The sequence below is a fragment of the Trichomonascus vanleenenianus genome (assembly GCF_965637985.1).
Source record: "Trichomonascus vanleenenianus strain CLIB 3782 genome assembly, contig: TRVA0_002S, whole genome shotgun sequence".
NCBI classification, from domain to species: Eukaryota; Fungi; Ascomycota; class Dipodascomycetes; order Dipodascales; family Trichomonascaceae; genus Blastobotrys; species Blastobotrys vanleenenianus.
In genome coordinates this window covers 188,392-202,124 of record NW_027481885.1, presented here as the reverse complement: position 1 = coordinate 202,124, position 13,733 = coordinate 188,392, and the positions used below count along the sequence as shown (strand labels likewise).

The window sequence follows — 13,733 nt, the reverse complement described above, 5'->3', positions numbered from 1 at the left end:
GGTAATAAACTCCCAACCGTTTCCGGGCACGGTAAAGTTGCCTCATTGGGATGAGTGAAAAATTGGCTTCCCGTTTGGTCTTCAGTTGATTTCGTTTGACGAACGACACGAAGGGATCTTTAAGGGTGGTCGAGAGATGATTAGACTGCCGATTAGAAGCGTGCGCGCATGGTCGGCGGGCCTTCGGGGTATCCGCATGTACTCCAGCGAGGCTCCCCAACCCGAACCGGTGGAGCAGATGCCTGGCAAGGCAGTGCGAGGAGGGAGAAAGTTCCTGACCGAACAGGACATTGAGCGGCAGAGACGGCTCACCCAGCAATTGGACCGCATGGAACTGGTCCCGCTGGGTCAGAAGTCGAACCTCAATGAGCTGGAAAGACAGGATAAGGAGGTTACGAAGCAGATGAAGCTCGCCAAGGAGATTGTCAAGATGAAGAAGCTTAAGCCCATCTCGCCGTCGATGCGATGGTACAGACGGCCCATCTACCCGTATCTTCACAAGGGAAGCCCAGTGCGCCAGCTGACTATCCCCAAGAAGAAGCGTGGAGGCAGAAACCATCACGGTCGCATCACGGTGCGGCACCAGGGTGGTGGACACAAGCGACGAATTCGAATCATTGACTTCTTCCGAGTCGAGGGTGGTGAGCACACGGTCCAGCGGATCGAGTACGACCCGAACCGGAGCTCGCACATTGCGCTTCTGAAGAACAACGAGACTGGCGGGCTTTCATACATTGCGGCTTGTGTCGGCATGCGAGCTGGAGATGTCGTAGAGTCCTTCCGAAAGGGCATTCCGCAGCGAATCATGGACAAGATGGGCGGTGAGACCGACCCTTCGATTCTGGCCTCTCACATTGCGCGAAAGGGTAACTGCCTGCCGCTGAGGAACATCCCGCTCGGTACGGTTATCCACAACATTGGCATCACCAGGAACGGCCCAGCAAAGTTCTGCAGGGCCGCTGGCACTTACGGACGACTGTACGAGAAGCACGAGCACAATAACCGGGCGGTCGTCCGACTCAAGTCCGGCGAGTACCGGTACGTGGCTCTGGACGCGTGTGCAACCGTGGGCATCGTATCCAACCCGGCGCATCAGCACAGAATGCTCGGTAAGGCCGGTCGAGCGCGAAACCTGGGTATCCGACCCACGGTGCGTGGTCTGGCCATGAACAACGTCGACCATCCTCATGGTGGTGGTCGAGGTAAGTCTAAGGGTAACAAGCATTCCCAGTCCCCGTGGGGTGTCCTATCCAAGGGCGGCTTCAAGACCCGCCGCGGCAAGAATGTCAACCGAATGCTCGTCAAGGAACGTCCGCGTGGCAAGGAGAAGCGTTAATGTTTTGTATTATTTTTGTATCTTTGTATATAGTATAACCATCCACTTGTACTGTATTCGAGGGCCAGCCCTCGAGCACCCGTAGTTGGGGGCTCTGCCCCCAAACCCCCGTAACGACAACCTAGTTACAATGTTACAATTTTTTTTCGTTACATTGTCACAAACGACTGTCATTCTCGTTGCAATGCGTTACAGAATAGGGTACACCCCGTTACAGCTCAGAGCGAAAGCGGACTTCAGGATGGTTTGCGGGTATATGAGTACTAGCAGTAGAGTGTATTCGAGGGCCAGCCCTCGAGCTCCCGTAGCTCCGCTTCGCGGAGAGCAGTGATCTTGTAAGAATTCTCCGCGTAGCGGAGCCTAAGGGGGGCGTCCTCCATATACGGCTGGCACAACACCCATATCTGGAGTATCTTGGCTAGCCCCTCAACCCCCGTTAATTCCGCTTCGCGGAAGTCTTCAATTGATTTGGTTAGTCTCAGGGGGAGTCTCTTGGGGAAAGAGGGTTTTTCCCCTGTTGTAGTGAGATATATTCGAGCGCTATCCCGTAGCTCCGCTTCGTGGACGGATTGATCTAGCCCCAGAAAGGATAAGAAATGATGAGTAGTGTGATTATGATACCCTATTGTATCAATTGAAGTCTCAATAGATTATTATAGACCGAGGTTTGGCGATACCTCGGAGAAAAAGGGTGGAGAGGTTCCTAGCAAAACCAGGTTGTCTCCCTTTCCTCCTGAGGAAATAAATAGTTGATAGTATACACGAGAATCCCTGGTGGAGTTACTGGAAGATCTGGCTCGAGTTAAGTGCGGTCATCATGGTGCTCACGTCCGGAAGACCGTCCGAGTTAGATACCAAGAAATCGTACCAGTCGCCAAGATTGCCTCCGCCTTCAGCTACGGGCAGGCTCGCTTCGTCCGTAACCGCAGAGGGCGCCTCGTCCTGGTTAGTACTCACGCTCTTGACCGAATCAGCGCTGTAGGTCACGGAGTCGACGAACTCTGGAAACAGCTGTGACGGCTGGAATCCTTCAGAGTGATGCGCGTATGGCGATGTGTTGGTCACAAAGTAAAAGTCTGGCGAAGACCCGATCTTGCCCCTACCGGTCGCAGGAGAGTTGCTAGACAGCGCCTGCCGTTTGGCCGGTTTGTCCGAAGAGTCCGCAGCTTCTCGTTCGCGTTTTGATTTTAGTGCGTCCTGTGCACTCAAGCTAGTGTCTTCCTTCTTGTCCCTTTTGCTCTCCGGCTTTTCATTAGTGGGTGACTCGCCATTGTGCGGGTAGTGCGACTTGAAGTAGCGGCGCGCTGTGTGGACAACCTTCTCTCGCACGTCTCTGTTCTGCTCCAGGTATTCAAACAGCTTGATGATGCGCCTCGCCACAAGCCACGTCTTGCCAATCTCCTTCATCGACTCGACCGTGGACATGAGTGCCTGGCGGGCCCGCTTGCTCGCCACTGGATCGTCGGAATCGGTCTGGTAAAGCATCAGAATCATCGCCGAGAAAGATGTGTACACAATGAAAGCAGGAGTATCGCCCAATTCGTTGAAAGTACGCATGTTCTCAAGGATCTTGGCTATCATGTGCGCCGCCTGGAAGGGAATGCTCCACGAGGCCTCACTCCGGGCATCCGAGTGGATCAAGTTTGACCGGTGCACGAGACACAGGAACGTGTAATACTGGCTGTGCAAGAGTGCAGTGAGGAAGTCATGGTGGCGCTTATCGGCCACCGAATACTTCAATTCCTCGGGGAGGTTCCGCATCCATGTCGCCATTAGTATATCGCACTGCGTTATACTGGGGGCCTTGTTCTGCCGTCTAGAGCACTCAGCCGACACATTGAACTGCTGGCGCAGTACGTACCCGACAATCTCGCTCAGCTTGACCGAGTGAATGAAGAAAAGACCGTGCTTGCGGTTCTGTGGGTATACCGATGGATTTCCCGGTTCGTCCTCATTGAGGTCCTCCATGGTGATCATTGGCACGTCTGTGTCTTCGAGGTTGATCATGGTGGGTCGGCCAAGCGCTGAGGCTGTGTAGCGGTCTCGAACGAACAGACACCAAAAGATGCGCTTCCACATCTTCTTGTCGCTCGGGGCCATGCTCGACTTCTCTACGGATCGGTGGAGCCCAATACTCTGGGCAATGGTGATGGCAATGTGCGTCCAGAAGTAGACGTTTTTTGTGATCTCCTCGGGGTTATCCCACCACCAGCCCAGCAGCGCCGTGCTCTGCACTACAGATATACGGTCCGTCTCGTAATTGGCGTCAAACAGCGCCTTGGCGCGCTTGTAGAAAGTCATGCTCGCCAGAACAGAGCTGCCACTGGCGTCCTGGAGCCCCGGATTGCGGCACGCCCTCGACCCAGCTAGCAGAATCGACTGGAGAAGCAGAAGAGACGGCGGGTCATTAGGGTCGTTGTACTGGCGCATGAACTGTGACCGATTGACCAGCGGGATGATGGGGTGCACCTTTTCAAAGTACGCCTCTACGATATCGTCGCACAGCTCCCGCGACGGCAACAGAAAAGCGCCGCGGATCTTTAAAATGTCCACATCCTCCTTCTCCATCTCGCTGAGCCGCGATCTGCCAGAGACTTCAGGTAGCGAGTAATGGTATGATTCGGAGTGGTCGTTGAGGAGCATTGTCAGGTTGGACGTAGACCCCATGAAGGCAACCCGCCCGGGGCCCTTGACCTTGTTATCCAGCAGATTGGCCCAGTAGTCCGACGGCTCAAACGACTTGGGTTTGGGCAGTTTCTTAACCTGATCTATATCGTACTTGGGAGCCACGTTCTCCGCCGTGGTGTGCTCCCCTACGGTGACAGACCCTTCCTTTTCCGAAAGCTGCTCTTTCTCCTCTTCCTGTAGGTGTTGTTTCTTCTTTTCCTCGTTTTTCTTCGACTTGCGGTGTTTAACCTCTGGAATCCGGCATTCACAACCAAACGCCGCACAATTCTACTTCGCGTTAGCCTGTTTTGAAAAGCTTTTGGCAGCTGTACTTACCGTACAGGGCATGTGAACAGTCACATCACAGCGGACTTTTCGCGCATGGCACCTATCCAGTTAGTCCTTTTCCTTCATTAACCATTGCTGAGTCTCCTTAGAACCCAGAATGAGCCTTTGCTGAGCCTCATTGACACGCTAACAGGACTTTGCTGATTCTCCTTGGAATCCGGAAGACAAGCCTGGTGGGTAACTTCACTGGGGGGCCAGCCCCCCAGACCCCCCGTAGCTCCGCTTCGCGGAGGGGCCTGTAGAGAGGGGGTGTAACAGGAGGGTTTGCGAGTCTAGGAAACTCTGACCAAACTTTTCCGAGGCTTCTTGGAACCCAATGAACAAGCCATTGTTGAAACTCATTAGACAACAAGCATTGTTGAGTGTTCCTGGAAACCAGTTGGTGTATCAGAACATCGTTGAGTGTTTTCTGGAAACCCATTTCGTGCAACAAACGGTCGTATACTTACACTTCGCAGGCTCTGGAGGCCCTCGACTTGGCTCTTCGAAAGCTCCCCTTAACATTGGAGGACTTGGACTCACTCCCGCTGTTCGACTCCAGCGTGTTAGTCGCTGACATTACGTCCGGCTTGGCCTCGTCGCTGCTCATCCTTCCTTTCAAAATACCCCTCGAAATCCAGGCTGTATATATACGCGGGGGAAGATCACAACCTTCCAAGGGCGAATCTGCCGGTACCTGATTAGGTGTGAGCGGAGAGAGCCCCCTCCGTCGGACTTCCGCCTCATGCTTCAGCCGCTCCTTCCCCCCGCTGCTGCTGCTGCTGCTGCTGCTGCCTGTGGCCATGATTCAAAGAGCGGAATCATCGGATCCGTGATTTTTCTTGGTAGGCGTAAGAGTGGGGTGTTCATGGCTCTTGATAGTTTGAATGGGTTGTTTTAATGGGTGGTTTAGTGGCAGAGAGTAGTTGAACATATCGAATTTTTGCGATTGTGACATTCTATAGCCAAGCTGTTCCGCTCTGTGCGGAAAGATTTCGTCATTCCTCAGCCGGTGAGGGACACAGCAATCTGCATATTTTTGCCATTGAGCTACAACCTACATATACAGTGTAGTCTATCTACACAGTAACAGTTGTACGCAGTTAGTACTTTAACCCCGTCGTAGCGTACTATATTAGCCGGCAACAAAAAAAGAGGACTCTGAGTCAACCGATGCGTATGTACCAGCGGACGGAGATTGCTGATCAGACCGGAATCCAGTTCTAACCATCGGAATAATCCAGTTGAGGGGATAATTCTTCTATAGGCGTGATTCCGCTCGACTCACAGAACAAAATTTATCAGGAGTCATATTAAAGCCGCACTAAAGTTATGCCTAGTTATGCTATGTGCCCATACGGCGTAGTGAAAACTTGACATGTGAAGACAGAGATGCGTTGCACATGCTTAATTTGCCTATGCTAGATCTTTAACCCATTAAACAGCTCATAGCACTTCACTCAATTCGTCCCTATCCTTTTTATTTCTAGGCCATAAAGCTATTCTATAGGGGTCAACTCCTTCGGTTAAATTCTGTCTCTGTGGAGAAACACACCTCGGCACTACGCGAGACCCCGAATTCCTCCGAAACCGTTACCCGTTGGTCTAGACCCACTGTAGGTACAACGCGTTGCACGGCTGTGCAGCACGGCTGACGGAGTTAAACGGCGACCGATGAATGCTTTGAACCCGGCAGAAAAGGCTTCGGACTGCGTTGGTAGAGTGGACATCGGACCGACTAATACCGAACTATTCTTTTTGACGTATTCGATGGCATTCGCAACGAGGAGGGGTCTAGTTGAGAATTCTCAAGACCTAATGTCGAAGGTTCATGTACTACTGGCCCTCGCGGCATGCCGCTATGGTTCCATGTTTTAACACGTCGGCATGCCGCTGTGTTATTCCCTAGCGCATGAGATGAGATGAATATGAGAGCTCCACATTTGTTTTTGAGCCTATTTAGTGATCTCGAGTGGTTGTGTATTGAGTTTTAGACATTTCGGAGCCATGGTTGCCAATACAGTTGTACTGGTGAATCTGACATTATGTACCTGCAGTGCGGAGGCTTCAGTAACGCTTGATCCCCAGACGATGCAGAGGCGGGGATCTGGGGGCCTGGCCCCAGCTTCGGGAGCTCGAGGGCTGGCGCTCGAATACACTCCGCTAATACGTACTATACTAATGAGGGGGGAACAATCCCCAAACCCGCGGAGAATTCATTGAGATATGGTCAATTGACCTCCGCGAAGCGGAGTTAGGGGGGTCTGGGTCAATTGAAGCAGTAGAATGTCCATACCCCCTCGCTACGCGGAGATCTCTTCGAATGAACAAAAATGGTTAAATTAACGAATTAACTTAATCAGGTTGACTACTTAATATCACTAATTAAGTGTACAATATATTTTCGATCGATCGAATCGAACTCCCCCATTAAGTGATTAGCCTTGATCTCAGCGAATAGCCATGGGAGGACAGTGGCGCAGTTTAGCCCTGTGTGCCTGTGTCAGCATAGCAGGGACATACCTGGTGACAAAGTCCCTCGAAAGCAAGCAAAAGACGTCGGAAATTAAGAATGGCGTAGCGGAGTTGATTGGAGAGACCCCCGTGATCCGCCTAGCGTCGCTGAGCGACGCAACCGGGTGCGAAATTCTGGGCAAAATGGAGATGCAGAATCCGGGCGGATCAGCCAAAGATCGTGTTGCCCTTGCGATTATTGAAGAAGCAGAGCGAAAGGGGCTGCTGAGACCCAACTCTGGGGACATGGTCTTTGAGGGCACGAGCGGGTCGACTGGCATATCTATTGCCATTTTGTGCAAAGCTAAGGGATACGAGGCTCATATTGTGCTGCCCGACGATACGTCCCAGGAGAAAGTCGAACTGCTGACCAATCTCGGAGCTGTAGTGCACAAGGTGCGACCTGCCGGTATCGCCGACTCCAAGCACTATGTCAATTACGCCCGAACGGCAGCAGAAGCCATCAACAAGGACGATAACGACCCTCGCAGAGCGGTCTTTGCAGATCAGTTTGAGAACGAGGCCAATTGGACCGCTCATTACGAACACACTGGGCCCGAAATTTATAGACAAGCTGGCGGCAAGATCGATGCATTTGTCGCCGGTGCTGGAACTGGTGGCACCATTTCAGGTGTAGCACACTACCTCAAGGAAAGGCTGCCCAATCTCAAGGTAGTGCTGGCAGATCCTCCGGGGAGCGGGCTGTACAATCGTGTCAAGTTTGGCGTCATGTTTGACACAAGAGAGAGGGAGGGCACGCGACGGCGGCACCAGGTGGATACTCTCGTGGAGGGAATTGGTATCAACCGAGTCACGAGGAACTTTGAAGCAGGGCGGGCACTCGTGGACGACGCAATTCGTGTGGACGATGCCGAGGCGGTGAAAATGGCCAAGTACATCGTCGAGCATGAGGGGTTGTTTATTGGCAGTTCTTCGGGGGTCAACTTGGTAGCAGCGTATAAGTATGCCAAGCAGCTTGGTCCGGGACACACAATTGTGACCATCATTTGTGATTCGGGCAGTAGGCATCTATCCAAGTTTTGGAGGCTTGCCAGAGACGTTAAACCCGACTTGGACTTTTAATTAACAAATTCGCATTCCATTTTCCCGTGTATTCATTTTCCATTGGTACATTTTCCCTGTTCATTCATGTCTCCCCTTTCCTGCTCTTTCATTTCCTGCCTATTGGTAGTCTCTTTCTTTCCTACCCATTCGTGTCTCTTTCCCACTCATTGTTGCTTTTTTCCAACCCATCCGTAATTCCTTCATAGCTATTTCCTTCCCATTCGTATTCTTGTCTATCCATTCGAACTTGATATTCCACGTCTCCTTTTTCTAGACGTCATTCGTACTTGATTGTCGTTGTATACAACAGTCCGGGACAATGGGTGGTCAATTGTCATTGGAGATCGAATATCATGCTGGAATTGTGCAGTGTTCTGTGACCTGGCCTCCTTTGGTTGTATGGTATCTAAAACTTCTTCACTGGATGAACTCTTGACATGGCTGTCGTTGCTCGTATGAGTTTTAGCTGTAGGCTTTACTTTGTTATCATCTTCTTCGTAGATAAATGACTGCAGCTTCGGCTTTAGATTGTTAGCCAATGGCTCATGTAGTCCGCCGCTTTTTGTCCCCTTCAACCGAAAGTCCATTGCAAAGTTATCAAAGTACCGGTTAGCAGCCTGTTTCTGCCATGGCACGAAAATCTCCTCGTCGACATCCGCAGTGCCTCCTAGCCCTGTGACGACAATTCTATCTACGTAAAACACTGGTTCAACCCCACGCAGCGTCCATTTACTCGCCCTCACCAAAGCTTCAAATTTAGCCCAATCATACCCGCTTCCAAGTCCACTACTGTCTACTTTTACTCCTTTGACTATATCCGCTGCTACTGTGCCCATTTCCTCAACAATCTCTGCCCACTTGGCATCAAAAAGGGCCCAGAACTCATCTACTCCATCCCAGCACCTGGCTACAATCAAGTCTTTCCCCTCGAATATGGCCAGTACGACAAATTCGCGCCTCTCACCAACTTCCGTCCACTCTCCAATCTTTAATTTATTAACAGAAGGAGACACAAAACTCGCTAGATACATCTGATATCGTAGACACCATAGATATACCCAGTACAGTACTGTGCGTTGATGATATCGCGTTCCCAAAATGGTATCACCGAAATTTCAAATCTCAACTCAACTAACCAAGAAATATGTATCGAAAGTCATACAGTAGGTGATTTTTAACTGCGAGAAAACGAAAAGCAAAACTGCTAACACATTACTAGTTTACCGATATGGCACGATACCTAATCCAGGTACGTTCAAGATTGCTGGCGACACTCTCACCGTGTCCCATGCTCATGAACCGCAGATCGACCCTTCGATGCTGGTGAACGAAGCTCAAAAACAGCAGGACAACGAAGCCGCCTTGGACGGTATGCCTGAAATTATCCCCAGTGCAGACCTGACCTATAATCCGCTTTATCCAATGACCTTGGACGAGCAGCTAAGAACCCTGTTTGTCGGGAACGTTCCGGTGGAGATGCCTGATTCGCTCTTCCAGACGGCTGTGCAGCATATCCCCGGCCTGGAGCACTGGGTCCGGTTCAGGGACCCCAATGGTAAGCCTGAGCCGTTTGGATTCCTGCGATACAAGTCGCCAGCCGCGATCAAGGCCGCTCTTCAGATCCTGCCGAATGTCGTTCTGCGGGACAAGAATCTGGTGGTTGGGTGTGAAGAGAACACGATGCGGTGGCTCGAGTCTCAGGAGCCAATTTCCATCCAGGCAGTGGCTCGTAGATCGGCCGCTGACCTGGAGCGGATAATTCTAAACACGTTTGCCGCGTGGTCGCAAGCGACTGCGCCTCAGGTAGTAGACGAGAAAAAGAAGACTGAAGAAGAGTCTGATTCCGACGTTGAGAACCCAGAGGAGTCGGTTATGGAGCTTTATAACCGGTCGCTAAGCGGTGGAGATGATCTCGGGGACATTCCAGCCGATGAGCGAGAGGGTATTCTCAAAGAGATCAAGCGATTCCGACAGCTCTCCATCAAGTTTGAAAAGGCCAGACTGGCGGCAGATGAGCGGTATGGGCAGCAGAGGCAAAATGAAATAGCCAGGGCCTCGCAGAGGGAGCTCAATGGCGACATCAATACGGCAGAGCGCGAGCTACGGCGTGAAGAGCGAGAAATGTACCGGTTCCCCAGCGAAGACGATCTCTCGGACGAAGAAGATCTTGTTTTGGAGGAGAGTCGGCGCATGAAGGAGCAGGAACGTGAAGATCGGCTATACGAAGAGCGGAAACGACGATGGCTCAACCGAGAACGCACAAGAGCGTCTGCATTAGAACGGGAAATAGCGCGAGACGAATCGCGAGAGGACAGGATGAACAAGGACAAACAGGCTGCTTTGCGGCGCTACGCAGAATTTGACGATGATGACGACCAAGTCAGGAAGGCAATGCTGTATTATTACGACCATGCTACATGGGTCAAGGACCGGCTGCGAGCAAGAGAGCGCGAAATCGAACACGACAAGGCTGACGCTATTGCTGAAGAGCAAGAAATTGAAAGCGAAGTTAGGGCAAATCCGTCGTTCTTCCACAGAGAGGCGGAAACGGCCAAGATCTCCCTTTCACTGGGGGCCAAGAAGCAACCTACTACTACTACAACGGCTGAGATCAATCTGCCGAGTACAAAACAAGAGCTCTTTGCGTGGCCAGTTAAGTGGGAAGTGCTCGATAAAAACCAAAAGGTCATCATTGACGACAGGCTTAAACCGGTGGTCGTTGACAATATTATTGAATATCTTGGTGTACAGGAAGATGAGCTCATTGAGTTTATTATCCAACATGTCAAGGAACACAAGTCACCGGAATCCTTGCTTAAGGAGTTGGAAGAGACTCTGGATGAAGATGCAGAGGTGGTCGTTGAGCGTGTATGGCAGACGTTGGTCAAGGAAACCGAAAGCTGACCTATTAATGTAATATCTAGTACGAGTAATGAATAGTCCTAACATGTATATACTAGTGCCCATTAGTTCTATTCTTTGCCATGGTCGGCTGCAATAGTCTTTCAACTTTAACGTATTGCTACATGGTAAATTCGCCAATGGGCACAATGCACATGTTTCGCGGAGGCGATACATGCATATGAAACTTTGTAGGTCTTCTCGAACCCAAATGTGTACACGAAAGTGTATGAAAGTTTGAGAATGAAAGAATCAAACAATGGGTACTGACTGATCAAGCAAACAGCCGACTCATATTTTGAAACTTCACATAATCATACACATTTGTACTACCGGTATTGTTTCTTCATCATCATAGAGATTTGTAATATTACATTAGGAGTGACCGGTTCTGACATGCTCAAATGTCTATATCAATTTGGTCCGGGTTTTCAACCTCCGGAGAGGGCTGTTGCTGCGGCTGAGCATTTAGCGGCGCTTCTGAGCTCGCTACAAACCCTGCCGGAGCATTAATTTCCCGCGCTATGCCTTCCAATGCAGGATTTGTTCGCAGCTTCGCAGCTTGAGAAAGCACATCGATGCCATATCTTTCTCGAACCTCGCGCTTGAGCCGAAGCATCTCTTTGTAGGTCGCCTCTGACCCATACTTTACCTCGAACTGCTCCCATTTGTCCCAGAAATCATTCGAGTTGCTGGGGTCGTTAAATTGGCTGGCAAATTTGAACAGAGCCCGTGCGCGGTCGATCTCGCCCAGTTTCTCCTCCATATTAATAAAGTCAATGGCAATAGTGTTGGCATCTTGATCTGCAAGCTGATCAAGTGCTTTTTGGAACAGTTCTCTAGTTGCTGGTAACCCGCGATTCTCCGCAATGCGCGATATATAGTGCCGGAACAGCTCGAGTCGGTCCTTTCTGTCGATATTCTGCACGGCACGCTCGTATATTCTAACGGCGTTATTAAATAGGCCCTTTTCTTCTTCCAGCTTGGCATATAATAAATAGATTGACTTTGAAAAGTTAGAGGGGCACCCCTCAAGCGCCTGTTCGAACAGGTCTCGCAGTCGCTCGAGACCAAGATTCCGCTTGACGGCCTTGTTAAGGTAGATATTCCAAAGCTCAAATGCAATTGGGTAGCTGAACAGCTCCAAGCCTCGCTCATAGGCTTTGAACGACTCCTCAAAGTAGTTGTTCTCTTCAAGCAAGTTGGCATAGTTGACAACGGTAAGCGCAGTGCCGATCTTGAGCTCGAAAATACGCTCATACAGAGGTTTTATGTCGTTCAGGTCGCCTCCCGATTCTACGAGATCGACGTAGAAAGACCACAGTTTAATGCTCTTGTGCAGTCTTTCTTGAGGCGGCTTGCTGTCATCAAAGTAGTCAATTGTGGATAATTTCGGGCCCTTGGTAGCTTGGTCCATTACTTTGATGGCGCGGTCAATGTCGTCGTTTTCTAGTTCCATTTCAGACCAAGCGATCCACACATCAGCAAGCTCATCAACGTCCTTAAACGGGACCTTGATCGCCTTGTCAAGAATGATTCGGGCGGCTTTCATGTCGCCATGGGTCTTATAGAACCGCGCATAGTTGATCCACAGCCTGCTGAACTTGCCGTAGGCCTTGTGCGGGGAAATGGTGGTTACGGCTTTTGCGTACGTCTCCAGCGCCTGCTCTATATTCTCCCCCCACAGGTCGGCACGTTTCTGCCATTCAGCTACGTTGTTCGAATTCTGGCGGAGCACCACGTCATTCAGCAGGAACGGCCGGCGGTCCATGAGCTGCTCGAAATGCTCCATTCGGATGTCCAGTTGGATATTCTCGCCTTCACCGGTTTCTTCCATCATTTTAGCAATCAGCGTCTCTTCAAACTCGACAAAACTGTCAAACACTTGAGTGAAGTCGCGAATTGTGTCGGCGGTAGTAATTCCATGTTCCAAAACTTCTCTGGCCTTTTCATTCTCTCCCCGGTTCATCCAATACGTAGCGAGATTAACCTGTAATCGGCCCTTCTGGTCGACATAACGACTAATACCACTTTGAATAACCTGCTCAGCGTCTATGCCGCGAATTTTGGTGTTGTGTACCAGCAACTCTACTAGTTCTTCGTACAATTGGAACCGGCTCTTACCCTGAGTAGGTCTAAAATCCGGGTCATTGAGGACATCATACAGTACCTGGGCAGCCCTCTGCGGGTTGTTCGACCCGTGTTTCTCCACCAGCGTGTCAATATAGCCCTCTACAGCGCCCTTGTTGAACTTGATATAGCGACTCCAAATGTGGTCCTCGGTCAACGGATTAACTCTCTGGGCAAACTCCAAATACAGAGGCCATATTCGGCCATGTAGGCTGACTGGGAGCGTCTGGAGCGCCCTGTCAAAGCAGCGTCTTGTCCTCGTAACTCGCTTAGGCTGCTGAGTGAGGAAGCTCAAGTACGAGATCCATATGCGAGGCATTGTACCCAAAAGCTGGAGAGCCCGCTCAAACAGATCATTGACCTTGTCAAATTCCTCCTGGTAGACCACTGGATTGGCGTTTTTCAACCCATCAACGCGCAGGTCAAGATACAGCTTCCACAGCTTGTAGGACCGCGATAGCGTCGAGCACGCTCTTTCCAGCACAAAAGACTGATCTTCCACGCTCCGATCCGACAGGAAATCAATATATCGCAGCCAATGCTTCAATTCAAACGGATCGCGGAGGATCTCCCGCTCGAACGGGATGTCATCCTCTGTAATTGGATACATACCCTTCGATAACCCGTCGTCAAAACGTCAAATTTCATGATAATCGGCCATTGCTGGAGTGAGTTTTTCCGGGTTGTTGGGACTTTCCGCATTGGGACTCTTTTCCGTGATGGGTACCCACTCCACCAAGAAACCAGCCAGAAGGACCCCTTATATATATTGAATCACCATTGAGCGGTGTAT

At 50.7% G+C, this 13,733-nt stretch overlaps 5 protein-coding genes across 5 annotated transcripts; 3 read left to right on the top strand and 2 right to left on the bottom strand.

Annotated features, from left to right (window-relative positions):
- Nucleotides 1-196: 196 nt before the first annotated feature.
- Nucleotides 197-1,336, top strand: RML2 (mitochondrial 54S ribosomal protein uL2m RML2; the record flags this gene model as incomplete). The annotated part of the gene is made up of 1 exon (XM_076682233.1): nt 197-1,336. One exon carries the CDS (start codon nt 197-199, stop codon nt 1,334-1,336), a length of 1,140 nt encoding a protein of 379 aa, XP_076543479.1.
- Nucleotides 1,337-2,116: 780 nt separating this feature from the next.
- TRVA0_002S02278 (uncharacterized protein) lies at nt 2,117-4,940 on the bottom strand (the record flags this gene model as incomplete). The annotated part of the gene is made up of 3 exons (XM_076682232.1): nt 2,117-4,291; nt 4,340-4,391; nt 4,801-4,940. The coding sequence occupies 3 exons, from the start codon at nt 4,938-4,940 to the stop codon at nt 2,117-2,119; spliced, it is 2,367 nt and encodes a 788-aa protein (XP_076543478.1).
- A 1,853-nt stretch (nt 4,941-6,793) lies between these two features.
- Nucleotides 6,794-7,927, top strand: MCY1 (putative cysteine synthase; the record flags this gene model as incomplete). The annotated part of the gene is made up of 1 exon (XM_076682231.1): nt 6,794-7,927. One exon carries the CDS (start codon nt 6,794-6,796, stop codon nt 7,925-7,927), a length of 1,134 nt encoding a protein of 377 aa, XP_076543477.1.
- Nucleotides 7,928-9,053: 1,126 nt separating this feature from the next.
- SNU71 (Snu71p) lies at nt 9,054-10,813 on the top strand (the record flags this gene model as incomplete). The annotated part of the gene is made up of 2 exons (XM_076682230.1): nt 9,054-9,072; nt 9,129-10,813. 2 exons carry the CDS (start codon nt 9,054-9,056, stop codon nt 10,811-10,813), a joined length of 1,704 nt encoding a protein of 567 aa, XP_076543476.1.
- A 397-nt stretch (nt 10,814-11,210) lies between these two features.
- On the bottom strand, nt 11,211-13,550 carry SYF1 (mRNA splicing protein SYF1; the record flags this gene model as incomplete). Its single annotated transcript, XM_076682229.1, has 1 exon — nt 11,211-13,550. One exon carries the CDS (start codon nt 13,548-13,550, stop codon nt 11,211-11,213), a length of 2,340 nt encoding a protein of 779 aa, XP_076543475.1.
- Between the last annotated feature and the right edge of the window lie 183 nt (nt 13,551-13,733).